Consider the following 21,547-nt stretch of genomic DNA (forward strand, 5'->3'; position numbering starts at 1 on the left):
TATTCACATAGGGCTTTTCATGGAACATTTTTTTATGTATCTTTTCATTTTTTTATATAAGAATATGTTCTATAAGTATGTTGGAGAAACTGTTTAAACAGTTTTCAATCCTGACACAAAGAGTATTTTTGAATTTAAGCTTATAAATCCTCAAGTTGACCTGAAAAATAAAACTTGATATAATTCCAAGAAATTTTACCTCTGTTCTTTGACAATCTGGATACACTTACGCTCTATTAAGTTATTTAAATTGTAAGAGCAGAGGTAGTAATAGTAGTGGTCCTGAGAGGCTCAAACTAATATCTCCGATAATTCTAAAATCGTGAATACTGCATTGATAATAAATTACTTTTGTAAATATATAGCACTCAAATGATTCAAAACACATTGCTAGGGCCAAAAGTATGCCCATAACGAGCTTTTTACTTAATCACATAAAAAACTAATCGTTCAAACAGCGATAATTATAGTATGATACTTAACCCTCTTAAAAAAATAAATAGGGTTACTAATACCATTGGCTAGAATTGAAGCCTACTGGAGTAATTAGGCTTGCATGTATCGATGACTCTTATAAACTATTTACCGATTTTAAAAACTCTACCGATATGAATTACTTTTTAAAAGCTTTTTTGCAAGAAAAAACTAGATACAGAGTGTTCTAGAGGCTAAATTCGTTAGTCTAGAAATAAATAAAAGAAGAGGACGCAAGATTAGTGGTAGATAATGAATACGTGCGAAAAATATGTATCAAGCAGATAGCTTCACTAACCAGGATAGTGCTACTAATGTGATGGGTTGTTGTAAAGAAGAATTAAAGACTATATCATAGATATGTTCTACTAAACAGAGTGTAGTTTTTTAGAGGGGGGCTTTGATAAGGGCTTCAGTCTAAAAGGTCAAGAAAGTTTCACTGAATCTTTTTCAAAGGAATTGCTTTACGATGCTCTCACATTCTTGTTTAATTGACCGTCTTTCAAACAGTAAACCTTACGAAAAAGACTATTTTTTTCTACTTTTTGTGACTAATGAAAGCGAAGTTTTTGTGGGTAGGCCAAACTTTACACATGACTGGTTATCAAAGGCTACCAAAGCTACATAAGTCACGAAAGGTTACCATGTTACCAAGGTTACCTTTGGTAACCAAGGTTACCGAAGTGCTTGTTCACCAATAATCTTTGATAAAAATGTAAGCAGTAACAAAAGAGGTGGTAAGATCTTATTAGAAAGTATATAAAGATTATTTGAACAAGATGAAAGGAATAATATTTTAAACAGATTTGTTTGGAAGAGGAGTGAGTAAACCTGAATAGTTGCAAGCGGTTTTACGATTGCGTTATGTATTAGTAGTAGTTGGAGAAGTTATTAGTTGTGAAATAAAAACCTATCTATCAAAAAATGCTTCATCGGAAAAATTATGAGTAAAGTTCTATTTATTAAAGCTTTAAATTCATGTAACTGTGATAATGTTTGTCTTGTTAGAAAAGTAAAACTAACTAAAAGAATTAAAAACGATAAAAAATTTGACTTTTTATTGGATAAGAACGATATGGTCATAAGTTAAATATTATTTCTTTGAAGATGACCAACAGGGATGCTGGGTTTGACAACAGGAATCTATTTTGAGGATGCTGGGTTTGCAAAATAGTGTAACGTCCCTATATAAGATGCTAGTTGCTGTGACTCTTGATATGACTGTATTAGTAACCGTCAAAAGAGAGTCTGGCCTAGTGATGAAGAAATTCAATCCAAATCCTGGCTTTTTTTCTGGTACTTCCAGGGAACTTTCAATCTCTGCCATTGCACCCCGGCTGTCTCTGTAAGAAAGGAAACTTAACTCATAAGCAAGAAAAAAAAAATCAAAATTTAGAATAAAATAGATTGATTTGCTTCAAAAATAAGAAACTGAGCTGATAAGCTAAGTAAACAATGGCAAAATAAAAAAGTTCTTTCAATAAATCGGGTTTACTTCACTAACAAAAGGGATAGAAAAAGGAGCCATGGATATTTATAGTGCTTTTAAACCAGTCCCGGGTATTTACAACATCAGAGACATCAATGCTCAAAATAAATCTAACTACTCAAGAATAAAAATAGAATATACTACCCTCTAAGCACAAAAACCATTCAAAGAGTCTATTTACAAAAGGTATTTTAAGCAGTTTCATAATACCAAGAGGACAAAAACGTAAATAAACAATTTCTCAAAGTGAACAAACTGGACCCTCGAACGACATAACATCAAGAGTAGGACCAAAGAAGTTTAAATTAATATTTGATTAAAAACATAAGTATCAGCGAGAATTGGCCTACAACACGTCAAAACGAAAGTGAAAAACAAAGAAAAATTGGGTTACAAGACATGTGGCAACAAGGATCAGAACTATTCAAAAATTGAAGTGAATAACAATTATTATGTGATTAGAAAATGTGCAACAGTAAGAACAAAGAAAGAATGACCGCAAGAATCATTGCGTGTAAACAAAGAACGTGGAAAAATTATTTTGTTAGTGGACAAGCAACAGAATAAATTAGAATGAATCAATAATAAAAGTGAAAAACAAAGAAATAGCACGTTAGAAGAACATTGCCATCACAATCCTCGACGCCTGCACACTTTTACGTTTTACCTATGAAGAACCTGGTAAAATACTCGAAACACGTACTTCTTAGTCATAAATCATTGGAACCCATTAACGCTGTATTAATTCACTGTCCCCCTCCGTCTTCACAAAGAAAGCAAACCAAACCAAGGTGATGTTTTTCGGAGCTAGCTGCTTGATTTGTTGAATTGCATTGTTACCGCCCTGATTTCCAAATGATTTGGTTTGGGTTTTTATGTGGCGTTACTTACTCCCTGAAGAATTCCGCAAAAGAATCTGAAACTTGCATTCATATTTCAATATAGATTCGTTTGACGTGAGTCTTGATCAAACCATCAATAATCGTCATGTTCTTAGATTCAAAGTAGCTGGACAAATTTATCAAAGAATCAATCAAGCTACGCATGCATCACCAACACCTTAAGGTGATTTTGAACCACCATCATTGGACCAAAAACAAGTTTTTTGGACCCTTAGCTGTTAAGGCAAGCCTTAAACATCCTTAATTCACATAATCTCTCATAACCTAGTGGATCTCTCTGGAAAATATATTACAAGGTACAAACAACTATGACAAAGGGCACATGAAATGCGAGCCTGTGAAAAACTCCTGTGTCGACGAAACCCCCCCATGGCCCGGAGGCAGGCGTTGTAAGTAATGCTCTGGGGGCATATATCCGTTTTTACGGAAGAGATACTTGTATAAACTTCGGAAAGGGTTCATTTGATTGGAAAATGAAAGTTTTCGTTCACTTTTTAAGAGTCAAAAGAGATTGGAGGGCATCTAGCCCCCCCCCTCCATGCCCTAAATGCATCAGATAAATTTTGAGATAGAAATTTTGTTAAAAAGAGTTCAAAGTTCAGATAACAAAACTCCAGTGTCGACACAGCCCCCCAGGGCCTGAGGGTAGGCGTTGTAAGTTATACGCTTGGGGTATGTATGGTTGTTATTGAAGGGATGCTCGCATAAAATTCATAGAGGGCTCATTTGATTGGAACTCGAAAGCTGTAATTCACTTTTTAAGAGTAAAAAGTGAACGGAAGGCATTTAGCCTCCCACATTCATATATTTTTTCCCAGACGCACTTCATGTAGAAGGGGTCGTCGTATAAACTTCAAAGGGGCTCATTTCAAAGGAGGCAAACTTTTTTCACTTTGATATTGTTACTTTGATACCAGTCTTGATACTTTGATGAAGATTTTATTATTTTTTTTAAAGTTTGATTTTGAAATAAGAAATATTTAAAAACTTGAAACTTTTTGCAATCAAAAACGAACAAAAATTAATTACCCGAACAAAACGAACAAAACCAAGATATATTAGTAAAAAAACTTTTATTTTTCTTAACAACTTCTAAAAAGTTTGAGTCTTATTTCTTAAATTCTGTACAGTTCTTTAAGACTCTTAACTTTAGCTTTTCAACTTTGCCAATACTCCTACAATAAGTTATATTAGCCAAAAGACTTTATTTTATTAATATAAAACCAGCTTAAACATTATTTCCTTAATTTTCGTACACTCCCTTAATACTCCAAAACTTAGCTTTTCACATTTGCTAACACTCCTACACCAAGTCATATTAGCTAAGAGACTCTATTTTATTAACTTTAACAAGTTTAAACCTCATTGTTTTCATTTTTGTACACTTCATTCAGACACCCAACTTTAGTTTTTCCGCTTTACCAATGCTCCTATACCAACCAATATTAGTCGATAGGCTGTATTATACTGATTTTAAATGAGTTTAAACCTTATATCTCACATTTTCGTAAGCTCCTTTACGACTCCTAACTCTAGCTTTTCAGCTTTACCAACAATCTTAAGCCAATCTGTATTAGCCAGAAGACTTTAGTTTATCAGCTTTAAACAAATATAAACCTAATTTCTTTCATTTTCATACGTTCGTACAAGACTCATAAGTCTAGCTTTCAGTTTTGCCAGCACTTCTACACCAAGATATATTAGTCAAAAACGTTTCACTTCTTTAACTTTAAAAAAGTTTATGCCGTATTTCTTACATTTTGTATACTCCATTAAGACTCCTAACTCTTGCATTTCAACGAAAGAAATTCAAAATGAAGTTTGAAAAATCAAGCAAATGTTACTGTGATAAGGTAAACCACAACATAACACTACTGAAATATTCCAACTCTCGCATTTCAACGAAAGAAATACAAAATGAACTTTGAAAAATTAATAGAATGTAACTGTGACTAGGTAAACCACCCAAAACACTATTGAAATATTCCAACTTTTGCATTTCATCGAAAGAAATTCAAAATGAACTTTGAAAAATTAAGAGAATGTAACTGTGACAAGGTAAACCACGACAGAACACTACTGAAATATTCCAACTCTTGCAATTCACCGAAAGAATACCAAAGTGAACTTTGAAAAATCAAAAGAATGTAACTGTGACACGGTAAACCACGACAGAACACTACTGAAATATTCCAACTCTTGCATTTTAATGAAAGAAATTCAAAATGAACTTTGAAAAATCAAAAGAATGTAACTCTGAACAGGTAAACCACAACAAAACACTACTAAAATATTCCAACTCTTGCATTTCAATGAAAGAAATTCAAAATTAACTTTGAAAAATCAAGAAAATGTAACTATGACAAGGTAAACCACGACAAATCACTATTGAAATATTCCAACTCTTGCATTTCATCGAAAGAAATTCAAAATGAACTTTGAAAAATTAAGAGAATGTAACTGTGACAAGGTAAACCACGACAAAACACTGCTGAAATAATTCCACTCTTGCATTTCAATGAAAAAATTCCAAAATGAACTTCGAAAAATCAAGAGAATGTAACTGTGACAAGGTAAACCACAACAAAACACTACTGAAATATTCCAACTCTTGCATTTCAACGAAAGAAATTCAAAATGAACTTTGAAAAATCAAGAAAATTTAACTATAAAAAGGTAAACCACAACAAAAAACTACTGAAACATTCCAATTCTTGCATTTCAATGATAGAAATCCAAAATGAACTTCGAAAAATCAAGAGAATGTAACTGTGACAAGGTAAACCACAACAAAACACTAGTGAAATATTCGAACTCTTGAATTTAAACTAAATAAATTCAAAATGAACTTTGAAAAATCAAGAAAATTTAACTATAAAAAGGTAAACCACAACAAAAAACTACTGAAACATTCCAATTCTTGCATTTCAATGATAGAAATCCAAAATGAACTTTGAAAATCAAGAGAATGTAACTGCGACAAGGTAAGCCATGACAAATCGCTACTGAAATATTCCAACTCTTGCATTTCAATGAAAGAAATTCACAATAAACTTTAGAAAATCAAGAAAATGTAACTGTGGCAAGGTAAACCACAACGAAACACTACAGAAATATTCCAGCTCTTGCATTTCAACGATAGAAATTCAAAATGAACTTTGAAAAATTAAGAGAATGTAACTGTGACAAGGTAAGTCATGACAAAACACTACTGAAATATTCCAACCCTTGCATTTCAACAAAAAATCGATACTGAACTTTGAAAATCAAGAGAATGTAACTGTGACAAGGTAAACCACGAAAAAACACTACTGAAATAATCCAACTCTTGCATTTCAATGAAAGAAAGTCAAATGAACTTTGAAAAATCAAGAGAATGAAAGTGTGACAGGGTAAACCACGACAAAACACTACTGAATTATTCGAACTCTTGCATTTTAACGAAAGAAATCCAAAATGAACTTTGAAAAATCATGAGAATTTAACTGTGACAAGGTAAACCATTACAAAACACTACTGAAATAATCCAACTCTTGCATTTCACTAAATAAATCCAAAATGAACTTTAAAAAATCAAGATAATGTCACTGTGACAAGGTAAACGACGACAAAACACTACTGAAATATTCCAACTCTTGCATTTCAATGAAATAAATCCAAAATGAACTTTGAAAAATAAAGAGAATGTAACTGTGACAAGGTAAACCACAACAAAACACTACTGAAATAATCCAACTCTTGCAATTCACGAAATAAATCCAAAATGAACTTTGAAAATCCAGAGAATGTAACTGTGACAAGGTATACCACGACAAAACACTACTGAAATGTTCCAACTCATGCATTTCAATGAAAAAAATTCAAAATGAACTGTGAAAAATCAAGAAAATGTAACTGTGACAAGGTAAACCACAACAAAACACTACTGAAATATTCCAACTGTTGCATTTCAACGAAAGAAATATAAAATGAACATTGAAAAATTAAGAGAATGTAACTGTGAAATGGTAAACCACGACAAAACACTACTGAAATAATCCAACTCTTGCAAATCAATGAAAGAAATTCAAAATGAACTTTGAAAAATTAAGAGAATGTAACTGCGACATGGTAAACTATGACAATACACTGCTGAAATAATCCAACTCTTACATTTCAATGAAAGAAATTCAAATGAACTTTGAAAAATCAAGAGAATGAAAGTGTGACAGGGTAAACCACGACAAAACACTACTAAATTATTCCAACTCATGCATTTCAACGAAAGAAATTCAAAATGAACTTTGAAAAATCAAGAGAATGTAACTGTGACAAGGTAAATCATGACAAAACATTACTGAAATAATTCAACTCTTGCATTTCAATGAAAAAAATCAAACGAACTTTGAAAAATCAAGAGAATGTAACTTGACACGATAAACCACAACAAAACACTACTGAACTATTCCAACTCTTGCATTTCAACGAAAATAATTCAAAATGAACTTTGAAAAATTAAGAGAATGTAACTGCGACATGGTAAACCACGATAAAACACTACTGAAATCTTCCAACTCATGCATTTCAATGAAAGAAATTCAAAATGAACTTTGAAAAATCAAGAGAATGAAAGTTTGACATGGTAAACCACGACAAAACACTACTGAGTTATTCCAACTCTTGCATTTCAACGAAAGAAATCCAAAATGAACTTTGAAAAATCTAGAAAATGTAACTGCGACAAGATAAACTATAACAAAACACTACTGAAATATTCCAACTCTTGTATTTCAATGAAAGAAATCCGCAATGAACGTTGAAAATCAAGAGAATGTAACTGTGACAAGGTAAACCATGACAAAACACTACTGAAATATTCCAACTCTTGCATTTCAACGAAAGAAATTCAATACGAACTTTGAAAAATCAAGAGAATGTAACTGTGACACGGTAAACTATGACAAAACACTAATGTTGTGAAGGGGAGTCAAAAGTTGGGGGGTGGGGCCCTTTTGTGTCCCAAAATGCGCAAATTCAAAAATATTTAAAAAATGGGGGCTCCGGGACGTTTGGGGGTCCGAGGGCCCTTTGGGAGCCCGGGGGACCTTTGAGGCCAGGGGGCTTCCTTCGGTGTTGGGGTAGGGGAATCGGAGCCCTTTGGGGTTGGGGTAGTGGACCTCACGACACTGTTCAAATGGAACTTGTGTATTTTAACGACCACAGAGTTTCACCCTCAAATCCTCTTCTGAAACATCTTCTAAAATCATCTTTTAAAATGTCTCTAACTGTTTCGCCAAAATAATTCCCTAAAATGTCTAAAACGGTTTCGCCCAAATAACCCCTAAACGTAATTTCTGCGTGTTCCTTTTGTTTTTGGCATCCCTGCGCTGTCACATTTGAAATTACTAAGAAACCCTTTCCCGCGTTAATCTTTTCATCTCTAAGATCAAAATATCTCTTCCCCACCGTTAATGCTCATTTGCAAACTTCACCCGGAAACAATTCTCCTGGAAGAACTCCAAAGACATTAATAAACATCGCCCGGAGACAATTCTCCTTGGAAAAACATCAAAGACATTAATAAACTTTGCCCGGGAACAATTCTCAGAAATCCATTTCCCCTAGGGAGGCTATGCCCATATATGGTGCCCCGTCACGAGGTCATGAGGTTAGGCTAGGTTACGCAATCAATTGACCTCGGAGACGTGTTCTCCCTGGGGACTCTATGCCCATATATGGAGCCCCGTCGGCATTAAACTAAATTGTAGATGGCAGCAGGGGTGAGTCTAGGGAGATATTAGGGCTTCTCTACTTCAATGTTTTTCTTTTTTGTTTTTAATTAAATGATTCAATTTTGTTTTTTATAATTTAGTGTTTAGTTTTTTCCAAATTTAGTGTTTTACTTTTTCATTCTTCAATTTCCCGCTAAAAGTTTTCATCTAGACAGGAAAAAAAAAATCTGTTTACAATTATAGCTTGATGCAGGAAGTTTTGCAAAGCCAAAAAGCTAAAGTTCGGATTCTTAAAAAGTGTACGAAAATATAAGAAATAAAGTCTAAGCTTGATTGAAATGAATAAAATGAAGTTCTTTGACTAATATAGCTTGGTGTAGGAGTGATGGAAAAGCTGAAAGAGTTGAAGTTGAAGTCCTAAGGGAGTTCACGAAAATGTAAATAAAAAGGCTTAAATGTGCTTGAAGTTAACAAAATAATGTCTTTTGACTGATATAGCTTGGTGTAGGAGTGTTGGCAAAACTGAAGAGCTAAAGTTCAAGGTCTTAAAAAAGTCGACAAATATGTAAGAAATGAGGAGTAAACTAAGTTAAAGCTAATAGAATAAAATGTTCTGACTAATATAGATCGGTGTAGAAGTGTTCAGAAACCTTAGAAGCTAAAGTTAGAAGTCTTAAAGGAACCTACAACAATATAAGAAATAAGTTTAAAACTTCTTCTAAATCAGAACAATAAAGTCTTGTCGCTAATACAAACTGGTGAAAGAGTATTGGACAAGCTGAAAAGTTAGAGTAAGAAGTCTTAAAGAAGTGTAGGAAAATGTAAAAAATAAAGTTTAAACTTGTTTCAAGTTAATAAAATAAAGCCTTTTGACTAACATAGGTTGCTGTAGGAGTTTTGGCACAACAAAAAAGGTAAAGTTGGGAGTCTAAAGGAGCGTACAAAATAGTAAGAAATAATGTTCAAATTTGTTTGAATTTAATAGAATTAAATGTTTTGACTAGTGTAGCTTGGGTGTGTCGGGAAAGGTGAAAAGATAAAGTCAGGAGTCTTAAAGGAATGTTCGAAAATGTAAGACAACCAAAAAAAGAGATATTGAGAAATAAATGAAAGCAAATGTTGTAAAATAATGAAATGATGTCGAGTGGAGGATGAATGGTCTTGTATGTTTGGAAAAATTAGATTTGACACTAATTCCTTCCATCCCTCTAAAAAGGTCCCTGAAATAGAGCGAAGAGAAGGGATCAGATGTGTGAAAATTTAGGGGAGACGACGTTGTCTTCCAATCCTCTAAGAAGCCTCAAAGAGTAGAGTGGCCTCAAAAAGTTAGGAGAGACGGTGGTGTCCTCGATACTCTAAAATTCCCCTAAAGTAGAGTGAGATAAAAAGGTCAAAGGTCATATGTGCGGAATACTCAGGAGTGTGAGTAACAAAAATTTCAGTCCGTTAAAAAAAAAAAAAAAAATGAAAAAGGCATGCATTAAAGAAAATGAAAGACAAGTCGAAAATAGAAGAGTTCACGCTCTAAGATGGAACCGCAAAAACTTAGACCGTTCGATGTGAATGAAATCCTAAGGTTGACAAAATAAAAGAAAAAAAAATTGAAAATAGGACATAAGGTCAAGTGATGAGGGAAAGGATCATGCAGGTGTGGAAAAGTTAGGGGAGACGATGAGGTCCCCCATACCCCCGGAAAAACACCTTGAATTAGAGTCAAAGTGGTGAAGAGTCCCATTCAAAAATAATAAAATAAAGAATTTTTATAATTATGGTGTTACAATTCTAATTATTTTGAATACTTCTAAACCTCTTCTAGGTCTGTTGTCTAATATTGTGTGGGTCTGCTTGTTCAATCTACAATTGTTTACCAAAAGTCACAATAAAGCTTTGCTATTATTACAATTTAGTAAGGTTATGATGGCTTTCTCACACCGGGATTGAATTATCCAGAGGATATTTCCGAGGGGGGAGGAATATCTCCGTGAAGGTGGGGCCGGATGCCCTGGTATTATTTAAAAAACGATTAGGAATTAAATAAAAAAAATTAGTTTTTTAAACTAATCGTAAGAAAGCGACATTAAAACTTAAAACAAACAGAAATTATTCCGTATATTAGAGGGGCTGTCCCCTCCCCAACACCCCTCTCTTTGCGCTAAAGTTTTTTATTGTTTTGAAAAGTAGTGCTGTGAGGAAAAGTCAAACTTTAGCGTAAAGAGTGGGGCGTTGAGGAGGGAACAGACCCTTTCATACACGGAATAATTTATGTTCGTTTTAATTTTTAATGCCGCTCCTTACTTTCAACTATTGTAGTCCAACAAATTAAAATTCTGATGGGTATTATTAGCCTTGTAAGCTGTTGTTAATTCTGCGACAAACACTAAAATATCTTTAGGTGTGTTTCCTCTTGCCATAGATGATGAAGTATCTCGTGAAGTAGAAGGTATGAATATCTTAGAATTGCGTCAACTAGATTAATTAAATTTGGTTGTTTAAAGAAGTCTCTGGACTATTGATCACAGAAATAAAGAAATTACCTATTACCGATTTGATTTGTCAATCTGTTGATAATAAATAAGTGGTGTTGTACATGACTGACTGACAGTCGTTAACGAGGAGGCTGAGTCCTGCCTGGTGTGCGGAGGGCAGGGTCTGTTGGGATGCGCTTATTTGCATGCCTCTATTGTGCGCGTTCTACATGTTGCAATTTTATAAAAATGGGATATTTTGTAGATCAAACAGGAGGACCATGACAGAAGTTCCAAACTGTTGACATATCCTGCTATTTCGGGAACAATGGCAACCCTAGTTTAGAAGAAGAACATCCAATTGTCGAAAAAAATCTCTGCTTGCATAAAGTAAAAGTTTGTTTATTTCTTACCAGGGTTCAGAAACATGAAGCTTAAATTTAAAATACAGAAACTTTCCGTGTGACGGTAGAAATTCTCACCTATATCGTTCAAAGATAATATTTGCTGACATGAATCAGAGCGCAACACCTACGTATAGAGGAAATTTGAAGAAAAAGAGTGGACTTGTTCAAGTTAAATGAGTTGAAAAACACCTGCGGAATCCAAAAGAATTTGGGGAGTGATGCTTTGTGCTGACGCGTAAACAAACTAGAAGGAAGATCTTGTTGGAAGAAAGAAGAGTCTGGGTATCTTGAAGAAGAGTATCAACTCTTTGTGCGGTCCCAACTCAAACAAACTAGAAAAAAGCTGTTGACCCCTTGTGGGTTCTTTTTTTATGAGGTGAAGACATTTCCTTGAATAAAATTAGCTATTTAAATTAGGATAAAAATCATTTGGATGACAATATATTAGTTTGTTCTTTAGTTTATTCTTTACACACAAAATTTCAAAGCCCAAAGAATATGGCTTATCCCTTGTCATATAGATCCCGTTTAAGTGACCCGCGTAGACACTAGCGACACTAGCGGAAGACTTTAGAACAAAATAAATTCTGTGTAGATACACCCCTTTCTATCTACTTTTAGCTATTGCTTTGACTATGATATATTGACGGACATATTTTTCTCTTGAGTGAGGGGTTAGATGAAAGAAAATTTTAGCATAGAAAGAGATAATACACGAGTCAATTAGGGACAGAAGAAAAGTCCAGACCCCTCAGAATTGAAAAGATCTAATAGAAATCCTTAGCGTTAAGATTTTTAATGAAAATATTTCAAGATCCATGCCCTGAATTAAAATTGCAATAATATTCTAGACACTGAAAAATGTCCTATTGTCTTTGACATGAATGCTCATATTAGGTTTTCAGCTCATAAGTCAGGTCAATAGCTGTGCTATTTATGCTATGAATATTCTTATTAAGTTCTAAACTTACTGTTCAGTTACAGCTAACGCATGTGTGTCTTCTTCGGCTGCACTAGCCAATGGATGTCGATGCTTTGGATGAAGTTCTGCTTCCTGAGTTTGAAACCCATTTCCTAATTGCCATCCTGTGCGTAGGCCCGAGTCCCAGGCAGCAACATAGCACCACTTTACTGTACCCACAGATAGGGTGCTTGTTTTTGTAATTAGATGTGTCACTGTTGTCGGTAGAAAAGCGGATATATCTTGCACTCTAACAGCTTCAACCATCGAGCCTTCAACTACTTTGGCTACACTTGACGAGAGAAGCGTACTGAGGCATAACAAAATTATCCACATCTCAAATATAAAAATTTGTTTCAATTTTACGTTAATGCTGAAGTAAAGCAGAAAAAATGTAAAATTAAAAATTGGAAGGTGTTTGTTGATAAAATAAAAACATAATTTTATAAAAAAAAAACAATGGAGAGAGCAAAAACCAAAAAGAAAGCAAACATAACAAAATAATACAAAAAAAAAAGGTTTTTGTTTTGACTCTTTGTAAGATAATAATGAAAAATGAAGTAGATCGGCCTAAAAAGTGAAGTGGCATCCATGCCATAGAAACTTCGGAGAGGCAAAATTGATGTAAAATTGAAAATTCTAATGCCATTTTGAAAGGTTAAAAAGTAAAAAAGATTGGATATTATCCAGCCCCCTTGTGGGTCAAATTTTTGCAGGGAATTACCTCGACTCCCACAGGCTCCAAGACACTTGTGAGCAGAAAGAGCATAAAGGTTGGTAGCTACTTTATAGAAATTTAATTGCCAAAAATATTGACAGAGCAGCGCTGCCTGTGATATTGCTTGCATCTCCTTTTTAATACCTGCATGTAAGTCGTTTTTTCGTTGAACTGAATCCGTCCCTAAACGTTCCCTAAAAAATTCAAATTAATGCCCTTATTTTCATTAGATACAATAACCGTAGAAGTTGTATTAAAGTTCTACACACAGTGCCTTCTGGTTAGTTCAAAATCCACCGCAATTTATCCTGAAAGGTCAAACTTAATTATGTAAACCGTTATTGAGATATTGGTCTTTGACCCTTTTGAATATCTACATGATTATAGTTCCTTTTGATTTAGTTAAGCTTCTGCCTAAATATTCTGTGAAACCTTCACTTTAATACCCTTAGCTCGTCTATCAGCAATAGTTGTAGTAGCAGTAGCAGCATTAGTAGCAGTATACACACAGCATCTTCGGATTTCTTGAACATCCCCTTCACAAAGAATGAAAGTTTCAACATAAGACCATCAACTGTTCCTTTAGCATAGTTGATACGGCTTCTTGAAAACCTATTTGTGCATAGTGTAATTCGACTTAGTTCAATACAGTTTTAATATTGCCCAAAATATCTACCTCAGTACTCTTAGCCTTATTAGCAGTAGTAGGACCAGGAGTTATAGTATCAGCACCAGAAGTTGTAGTGGCAGCGGTAGTAGTAGCAGCATTAGAATTAATAGTGGTAGTCTTAGCTTTAGTAAAAGTAGTTGTAGTAGTAGTAATAATAATAATAATAGGAGCAGTAGCAGTAGTTGTAGGACTAGAAGCAGCAGCATTATAATGCAAATATTGTCTTTTGGTGAGTTCAACATCCCCTACAAAAAGCCTTGTAAGATTTAAATTCACACACAAAACTGTTCTTAAGATTTTGCTTATATGCCCTTTTGACAATTTGCATACAGATGGCGTGTATTGATTCAGTTTATCTTCGCTCCAAATAATATTTTGAAAATTTTACCTTCATACCATTAGGTATAGCTGCAAAAGTAGTCATAGTAGGAGTATTTGAACTTAAATTAACAAAACAACCATTGTGAGTAAGTTAGTAAGTGTGACGGCACTAGACCCTTAAGGTCCAAATCTGAGGTGCTGATTTCCGTCTTGTGACCCTTCAGCTAGGAAGTGTAATTAGGGGCTGGGGGCCTCCCATCCTGTGCTTTTGCACTCCCTTCCTGCTTACCTTCTCCAGATCACTCCAGGTACCCATTTAGAGCTGGGTCAACTTTGGCTGAGCTTGCAGAGTCACTTCTCTGACCCCTATGAAAAACAAAGTAGCCGGCTACGTTAGGAATCAAACGCGTGTCCCGTCCCTCAGAAAAAGGATTCCCAGCACAGTGCACCAACCCCTTCAATAAGTCATTGCTTTGACATTCTTGATATGTCGTTTTGATAACCTGAATATTCATATACTTCTTGAAATTTTTATGTTAATTCTCTTAGCCTTAAAAGAAGTTGTAATAGAACTAATAGTTGGAGCAATAGTAATAGTAAAAATAGTAAATGTAGCGGTGGTAGTAGTAGTAGTAGCTATTAGTAGTAGCATGCACATATTGCCTTTTGGTCAATTGATCTTCCCTTTTAAGTAATCTCTGAGAGCTCCAACTTAATACATAAATCGATTCCTAAAATACGGTCTTTTGACAATCTAAATGCAAATATTGTCTTTTTTTAGTTCAAATTGGCCGTCAAATTGTCTCATATTTTACCCTTGATAGACATAGCCTTAATAGTACTAATGTGTAGTAGCTGCGGTAGTAGTTGGAGAAGTGGTTGCTGTGTTAGTGTTGTATTAGTAGTAGTAGTAACAGTACTAGTATCAGTACTGATAGCGGTAGTAGTATGTAAATCTTGCCTTTGGGTCAGTTGAACCTCCATTTCATGATGCCCCAGAAGTTTCACCTTGACGCGCTAAGCCGTTTAAAAATATTGCTAATGTGTCCTTTTGACCCCCTTTTCATACCCCTTTTCCTACATACTTTCAGCCTTAAAAGTTGTTGCAAGTAAAATAGTGGTGGGAATATTTTATGACAGTAGTAGTATTAGTAAAATAAGCAGTGGTGGTAGTTTTAGTAGTGACATCTATATATTAATCTTCTTCAATTGATCTCCCCCTTTAAGTATGCTCTGAAAGTTTCAGATTAATACCCAAATCTATTTTTGAGATGCTCCCTTTTGAAAATCTGCATGAGCATAGTTTGTTTTGATTTAGTTCAAATTCTCCCTCAATTTTCTGTCAAAAATACATTCTTAGACCATTACGGGAAATTTGTTCCCGTAATCATATAAATTATGAATTAAACTATGTCAAGGATATTCTTTACTGCAACGGTTACCCAATCAAACTTACTGAAATATCATAGATAGACGATTAAAAAAGATAAAACAACAAAATAGGGAGCTCTTCCCCCTTGATTCTGTTACCCCGGCAATTGAGAAAACAACTTTCATCACTTTACCATACATCCCGAAACTTGGCAATAAACATGGAAAAATTAAAAAAAAAAACATAATCTCTCTGTTTCTTTCAAAACCGAACAAAAAGTTAAACATTTTTTCAACTCAGGAAAGGATAAAACTGAGTCTGTACTGGGTAATGGTGTCTACAGAATGCCATGTTCATGTGGGAAATTTTACGTTGGTAGGACCCATCAACAACTAGGTGAACGTTTGCATGAGCACAAAATTTCAATAGATAAGTCCCTCAGATTAAAAATAACAATGACAACTTTGATTCGGCATTGGCTTCGCATATTTTCGTAAATTCGACCGATCTGGTTCTTTTTGACAAAGCGACCTTAATATCTACTGTAAATGGCCTACCACAAACTTTTAAAGAGGTAATTGAGATAAAGAAAATACATGAACCAAAATTTAGCAATAAATAGAGATACTGGAGATATTTTATTAAGCCCAATTTACGACAGTTTAATTTTGAAGGACTCAATCAATATTTTCACCCGGTATAACTTAAAAGAACCTATTTGCACATCAAATGATGAACGAATTTGTAGGCCAGCCAAAGCAATAACAAAACAAAGGATTATTGCCCAATTATCTTGGTAGTTTTCTTTTTCATTGATTCCAATCTGGTTCTTATTTAGTTTCTGTTCTGTCGTTGATAAGTAAACTTCAAAAGGTTTGATTTTCGTTGGTTTCTTTTTCTTTTCTTTCTTGTTTTTTACCACTGAGGACGACTCGGCGGAGGTCCTTGTCGAAATATTTGCTTATTTCTTCTTCTCCATGGTTTGCCACTGGCTGATAAAATCTTCATTTTTTCACCTTTTTTCATTTTATTTTTCACTTCGTTATTTTCTTTCCTCTCTGAGTTTCATATATTCTGTCAAATTTTTATTTTCATACGTGTAGCCTTAATTGTGCTAGTGTCATAAAAGTAATGGTAGTAGCATAAATAGTAGTAGTAATAATAGTGTATCATTTTTAGTAGTACCAACATTAGCAGCAGCAGCATCAATATTAGTAGGTTTTTTGCCCTTTGGTCAGCTGAATATCCCGCCTATGATGCCCCAGAGGTTTCCTCTGGATACAGTAAGTGGTTCCAAAAATAATATACCTTTCACCACAACGTTTCCTGAGATGCTTATTTCAATACCCTAACTCTTGGTAGTACTCACCACACAAGTAGTAGTTTTAGTGATAGTAGTGGTAGTATTAGTAGTAGTTGTGTTAGCAGTAAAGGCAATAGTAGTTGTAGTAGTAGTAGCGTGTTAATGTTGCCTTTTTGGTCAATTGATCCTCTTCCTTATCATATCCTGAATTTTCCAAAAGAATATGCTCAATCATTCCTGAGTTATGCCATGATGACAACCCATATATAAATAACATGATTTGATTTATTTCAACTCTTCCCTCAATATCAAAGGCAGTGCGATAGCACTGCCTAAGTAAAGAACGATTGTTGGCACATTGTACTGTTTGTTTTTTCTTGGCTTTAGATCAGGGCACTTCGTATCGAAGGAGTTGTCGTAGAAACTTCGAATAAGGCTCATTCGATTGGAAATTGGAGTGGATAGTGCCTTTTTAATAGTCAAAAGTGATTGGAAGGCAACTAACCTCCCGCCACGTCTATCATTCCACCAAAAACACCCAATAAAAATTTTGAGAAAGCCATTTTGTTCAGCATAGTTGATTACCAAATAGAAAATATGTTTTTATTGAGGTTATTCTCTCACATCCCTCAGGGCAAGGGTTTTAAGTTATGCCCTGGAAGCATATAAGAACGATGTCAGCACAATATATTATTTATTATTTTTTCCTTTAGACCAGGGCACTTCGTATTGAAGAAGTTGTCGTAGAAACTTCGAAATGGGCTCATTCAATTGAAAATTGGAGTGGCTTGTGTCCTTTTTAATTGTCGAAAGTAACTGGAAGGCAGCTAACACCCCTTCCATGCCCACCATTTCCCGAAACAAATCTAATCAAAATTTTGAGATAGTCATTTTCTTCAGCGTGGTTGATGTCCGCATAGAAAATATGTTTTTGAGAAGGTCACTCCCCCAAAACCCTCAGGGCAAGGATTTTAAGTTATGCCCTGGGGGCATATAAGAACGAAGTTGACATAATGTATTTTTTTTTCCTTTAGACCAGGGCACTTCGCATCGAAGCAGTTGTCGTAGGTACTTCGAAAAGGGCTCATTCAGTTGGAAATCGGAGTGGCTTGTGCCCTTTTTAATAGTCGAGAGTGCATGGAAGGAAACTAAAACCCCTTCCACGCCCACCATCTCCCGAAACACATCTAATAAAAATTTTTAGATATCCATTTTGTTCAGCGTAGTTGATAACCAGATAGAAATTATGTTTTTGAGGAGGACACTCCCCCAGAGCCCTCAGGGCAAGCGTTGTTAGTTATGCCCTGGGGACATATAAGGTTTCAACAGAAAGCGTTGTTGTTGAAACTTAAAAAAAGGCTCATTCAACTGGAAGTTCAAAGGGCCAGTGCCCATTTTAATAGTCGACAGTGATTGGAGGGCAACTAACTCTCACGCCCACCTTTTCCCCAAACACATCCAATCAAAATTTTAAGAAAGCCATTTTGTTCAACGTAGTTGAAAGTTCTAGAAATTAGGTTGTTGAGGATAACAACCCCCCCCACAGACCTCAGGGCAAGGGTTGTATGTTATGCCCTGGGGGAATATAAGGTTTTTATAGAACGCGTTGTCATAGAAACTTTAAAAGGGCCAATTCGATTGGAAATTGAAATGGCTAGTGCCCTTTTTAATAGTCGAAATTAATTAGAATGCAACTAACACCCCTTCCCCGCCCCTCATTTTCCCAAAATCATCCAATCAAAATTTTTAGATAGCTTTTTGTTCCGCGCAGTTTAAAGTTCAAGAAATTATACCTTTGAGCAAGCAACTCCCCCCTATTGAAATCTCTGTCGTACAAACTTGAAAAAAGGACTCCTTCAATTTAAAATTCAAAGGTCTAGTGCCCTTTTTAATAGTCGAAAGTGATTTGAGGGCAACTAACCCCTCTATCATGCCCACCTTTTTGCCAAACACATTCAAACAAAATTTTTAGATAGAAATTTTGTTCAGCGTAGTTGATTTCCAGATAGAAATTATGTTTTTGAGGAGGAGATTCCCCCACAGCCCTCAGAGCAAGGGTTGTAAGTTATGCCCTAGGGGCACATAAGGGTTTTATAGAAAGTGCTGTCATAGAAACTTCAAAAAAAGCTCATTCGATTGGAAGTTGGAGTGGCTAGTGCAATTTTAATAGTCGAAGCGGATTTGAGGGCACCTAACCCTCCTCTCACGCCCACCTTTTCCCCAAACACATCCTATCAAAATTTTAAGATAGCCATTTTGTTTAACGTAGTTGAAAGTTTTTGAAATTAGGCCTTTGAGGATGACAACCCCCCCCCCCACCCACAACCCTCAAGGCAAGGGTTATAAGTTATGCCCTTGGGGCATATATGGCATATATTTTATAGAAAGTGTGGTTGCAGAAACTTCAAAAATGGCTTATTTGATTGGATATTGAAAGGGCTAGTACCCTTTTTAATAGTCGAAAGTGTGAGCAAAACGAATGAAGGTTTTGCGCGTTCAGGGTGCTAGAATAGGTTTGAAAATTAATGTTAAGAAGACTAAGTCACTAAGGCTAGGAATAAGTGAAGATGAAAAGGTGACCTTGGGTAATGAAAAGATTGATCAGGTGGGCAGCTTCACTTACCTTGGTAGTATTATTAGTAAAGATGGTGGGAGCAGTGAAGATGTTAAAAGTAGAATATCCAAGGCTCAGGGTATTTTTCACAGTTAAAAAAAGTTTGGAAGAATAGTAAGATAAGCGTGCAAACCAAAATTAGAATATTAGAAGCTGCAGTGATGACATTGGTCAAATATGGCTCTGAAGCATGAACACTCCGAAAAGCATATGAAGATTTGCTAGACGTTTTCCAGAGAAATTGCTTAAGGATCGTTCTGGGTACCCGGCTGACTGACCGTATTTTAAACAATAGGCTCTACTAAAAATGTGGTTCAATACCGCTCTATAGGTATAATGAAAGAAAGGTTGAGGTGGCGAGCGCACGTTGTGTGGATGAAGGATGACAGATCGCCGAAGATTGTTCTTTTCGGCCAACCGTGTAGGGCTAAACGGAAAGCAGGTCGTCCTCTTCTGGGGTGGGAGGACGTCATAAAGAAAGATTTGAAGGAAATGGGAACCTTGTGGGCGGGTGTAAAAGGGGAGGCTTTGAATAGATTGGGGTGGAGGAGGGGCGTGCGTAGCCTGGTTGGCCTCAGGTGGCTTGGTGCTGCGGTGAGTTGTTAATAGAATTAGTAGTAGTAGAAAGTAATTGGAGGGCAAGTAACACCCCTTCCACGCCCACCATTTCCCCAAAAACATCCAATCCAAATTTTGAGACAGCCATTTTGTTCCACGCAGTTTAAAGTTTAAGAAATTATACCTTTGATTAGAAGACTCTCCTCACAGTCTTCAGGACAAGGGTTATAAGTTATTCCCTGGGGGCATACAAGTTTTTATTGCAATCATTTTCCTAGAAACTTGAATAAGGGTTCACTTGATTGGAAATTCAAAGGACTAGTGCCCTTTTTAATAGTCTCGAAAGTAATTTGAGGGCAACTAACCTCTCACGACCACCTTTTCTCAAAACACATCTAATCAAATTTTTAGATAGCCATTTTATTCAACGTAGTTGAAAATTTAGAGACTCGTTTTTTAAGGATGAAAGCCCCTCCACCCCCACAGCCCTCAGGGCAAGGGTTGTAAGTTATGCCCTGGGGGCATATAAGGTTTTTATAGAAAGCGATGTTGTAGAAACTTCAAAAAGGCCTCATTCGATTGGAAATCGAAAGGGCTAGTGCCCTTTTAATAGTTGAAAGTGATTGAAGGGCAACTAGCCGCTTTCTCACGCCCACCATTTCCCCAAACACATCCAATCAAAATTTTGAGATATCCGTTTTGTTCAACGTAGTCGAAAGTTCTGGAAATTAGGTCTTATAGGATGATAAACCCTTCAGAGCCCTCAGTGCAAGGATTGTAAGTTATGCCCCGGGGGCATATAAGGTGTATAGAAAATTATTGTAGAAATATCAAAAGGGCTCATTTGATTGGAAATTGAAATTGCCCTTTTTAATAGTCGAAAGTGAGTGGAGAGTAATTAACCCCCTCTCATGCCCACCATTTCCCCAGACACATTCAATGAAAGTTTAGAGATAGCCATTTGATTCAACGTATTTGAAATTTCAAGAAATTGTGTATTTAAGGATGAAAAATCCCCCAGAGCCCCCAGGGCAAAGGTTTTAAGTTATGCCCTGGGGAATATAAGGTTCTTATAGATAGAGGTGTCGTAAAAACTTCATAAGGGGCTCATTGAAATGGAAATTGAGATGACTAGTGCCATTTTAATAGTTGAAAGTAGTTGGAGGGTAACTAACCCCCATCTCAATCCCACCATTCCCCCAAACAGCCATTTTGTTCAACGTTGATGAAAAGTTCTGGAAAATAGGTCTTTGAGGATGACAACCCCTCCCCCAGCCTTCAGGGCAAGGGTTGTAAGTAGACCCCGGTGACGCACCCATGAGGAAAGACCGGCGGTGGTGGGGCCAAAAATGCGTGCCATGCCACGCCGCCGGTGCGATCAATGTTGACCGCAAACATTAATGTTTTCATCAGTCTTTCTCAAATTACAGCTTAAATTTACAACAGATTCGAGCCTATTCATGAGTTCAAAAATTCACAAGTCACTGGCTGGAAACTGGTCTTCATCTTTATTCTCCAAGAGAAGTAGAAATCTGGTAGAAACGAAATGGCTGTGACGTTTCAGAACCCTTGCATAATACGA

The 21,547-nt window shown here is 35.6% G+C and overlaps 1 protein-coding gene across 2 annotated transcripts in view; it reads right to left on the minus strand.

The window, feature by feature from the left end:
- Positions 1 to 1,515: 1,515 nt before the first annotated feature.
- The window catches only part of LOC148949910 (uncharacterized), a 45,422-nt gene continuing 25,390 nt past the window's right edge, over positions 1,516 to 21,547 (minus strand). The window contains exons 2-3 of one of the 2 annotated variants that reach the window (XM_089091364.1): positions 12,420 to 12,745; positions 1,516 to 1,817 (exon numbers count right to left, since the gene is read on the minus strand). In XM_089091364.1, coding sequence (XP_088947490.1) covers positions 1,568 to 1,817; positions 12,420 to 12,745 — 576 coding nt within the window. In that variant the 3' untranslated portion in view covers positions 1,516 to 1,567. Of the gene's footprint in view, positions 1,818 to 12,419; positions 12,783 to 21,547 lie in introns of both variants that reach the window. The other variant, XM_089091365.1, reaches the window with a different exon arrangement.

This window comes from Artemia sp. Qi Xiang Cuo, chromosome 7 (genome assembly GCF_049724085.1).
Source record: "Artemia sp. Qi Xiang Cuo chromosome 7, ASM4972408v1, whole genome shotgun sequence".
NCBI classification, from domain to species: domain Eukaryota; kingdom Metazoa; phylum Arthropoda; class Branchiopoda; order Anostraca; family Artemiidae; genus Artemia; species Artemia sp. Qi Xiang Cuo.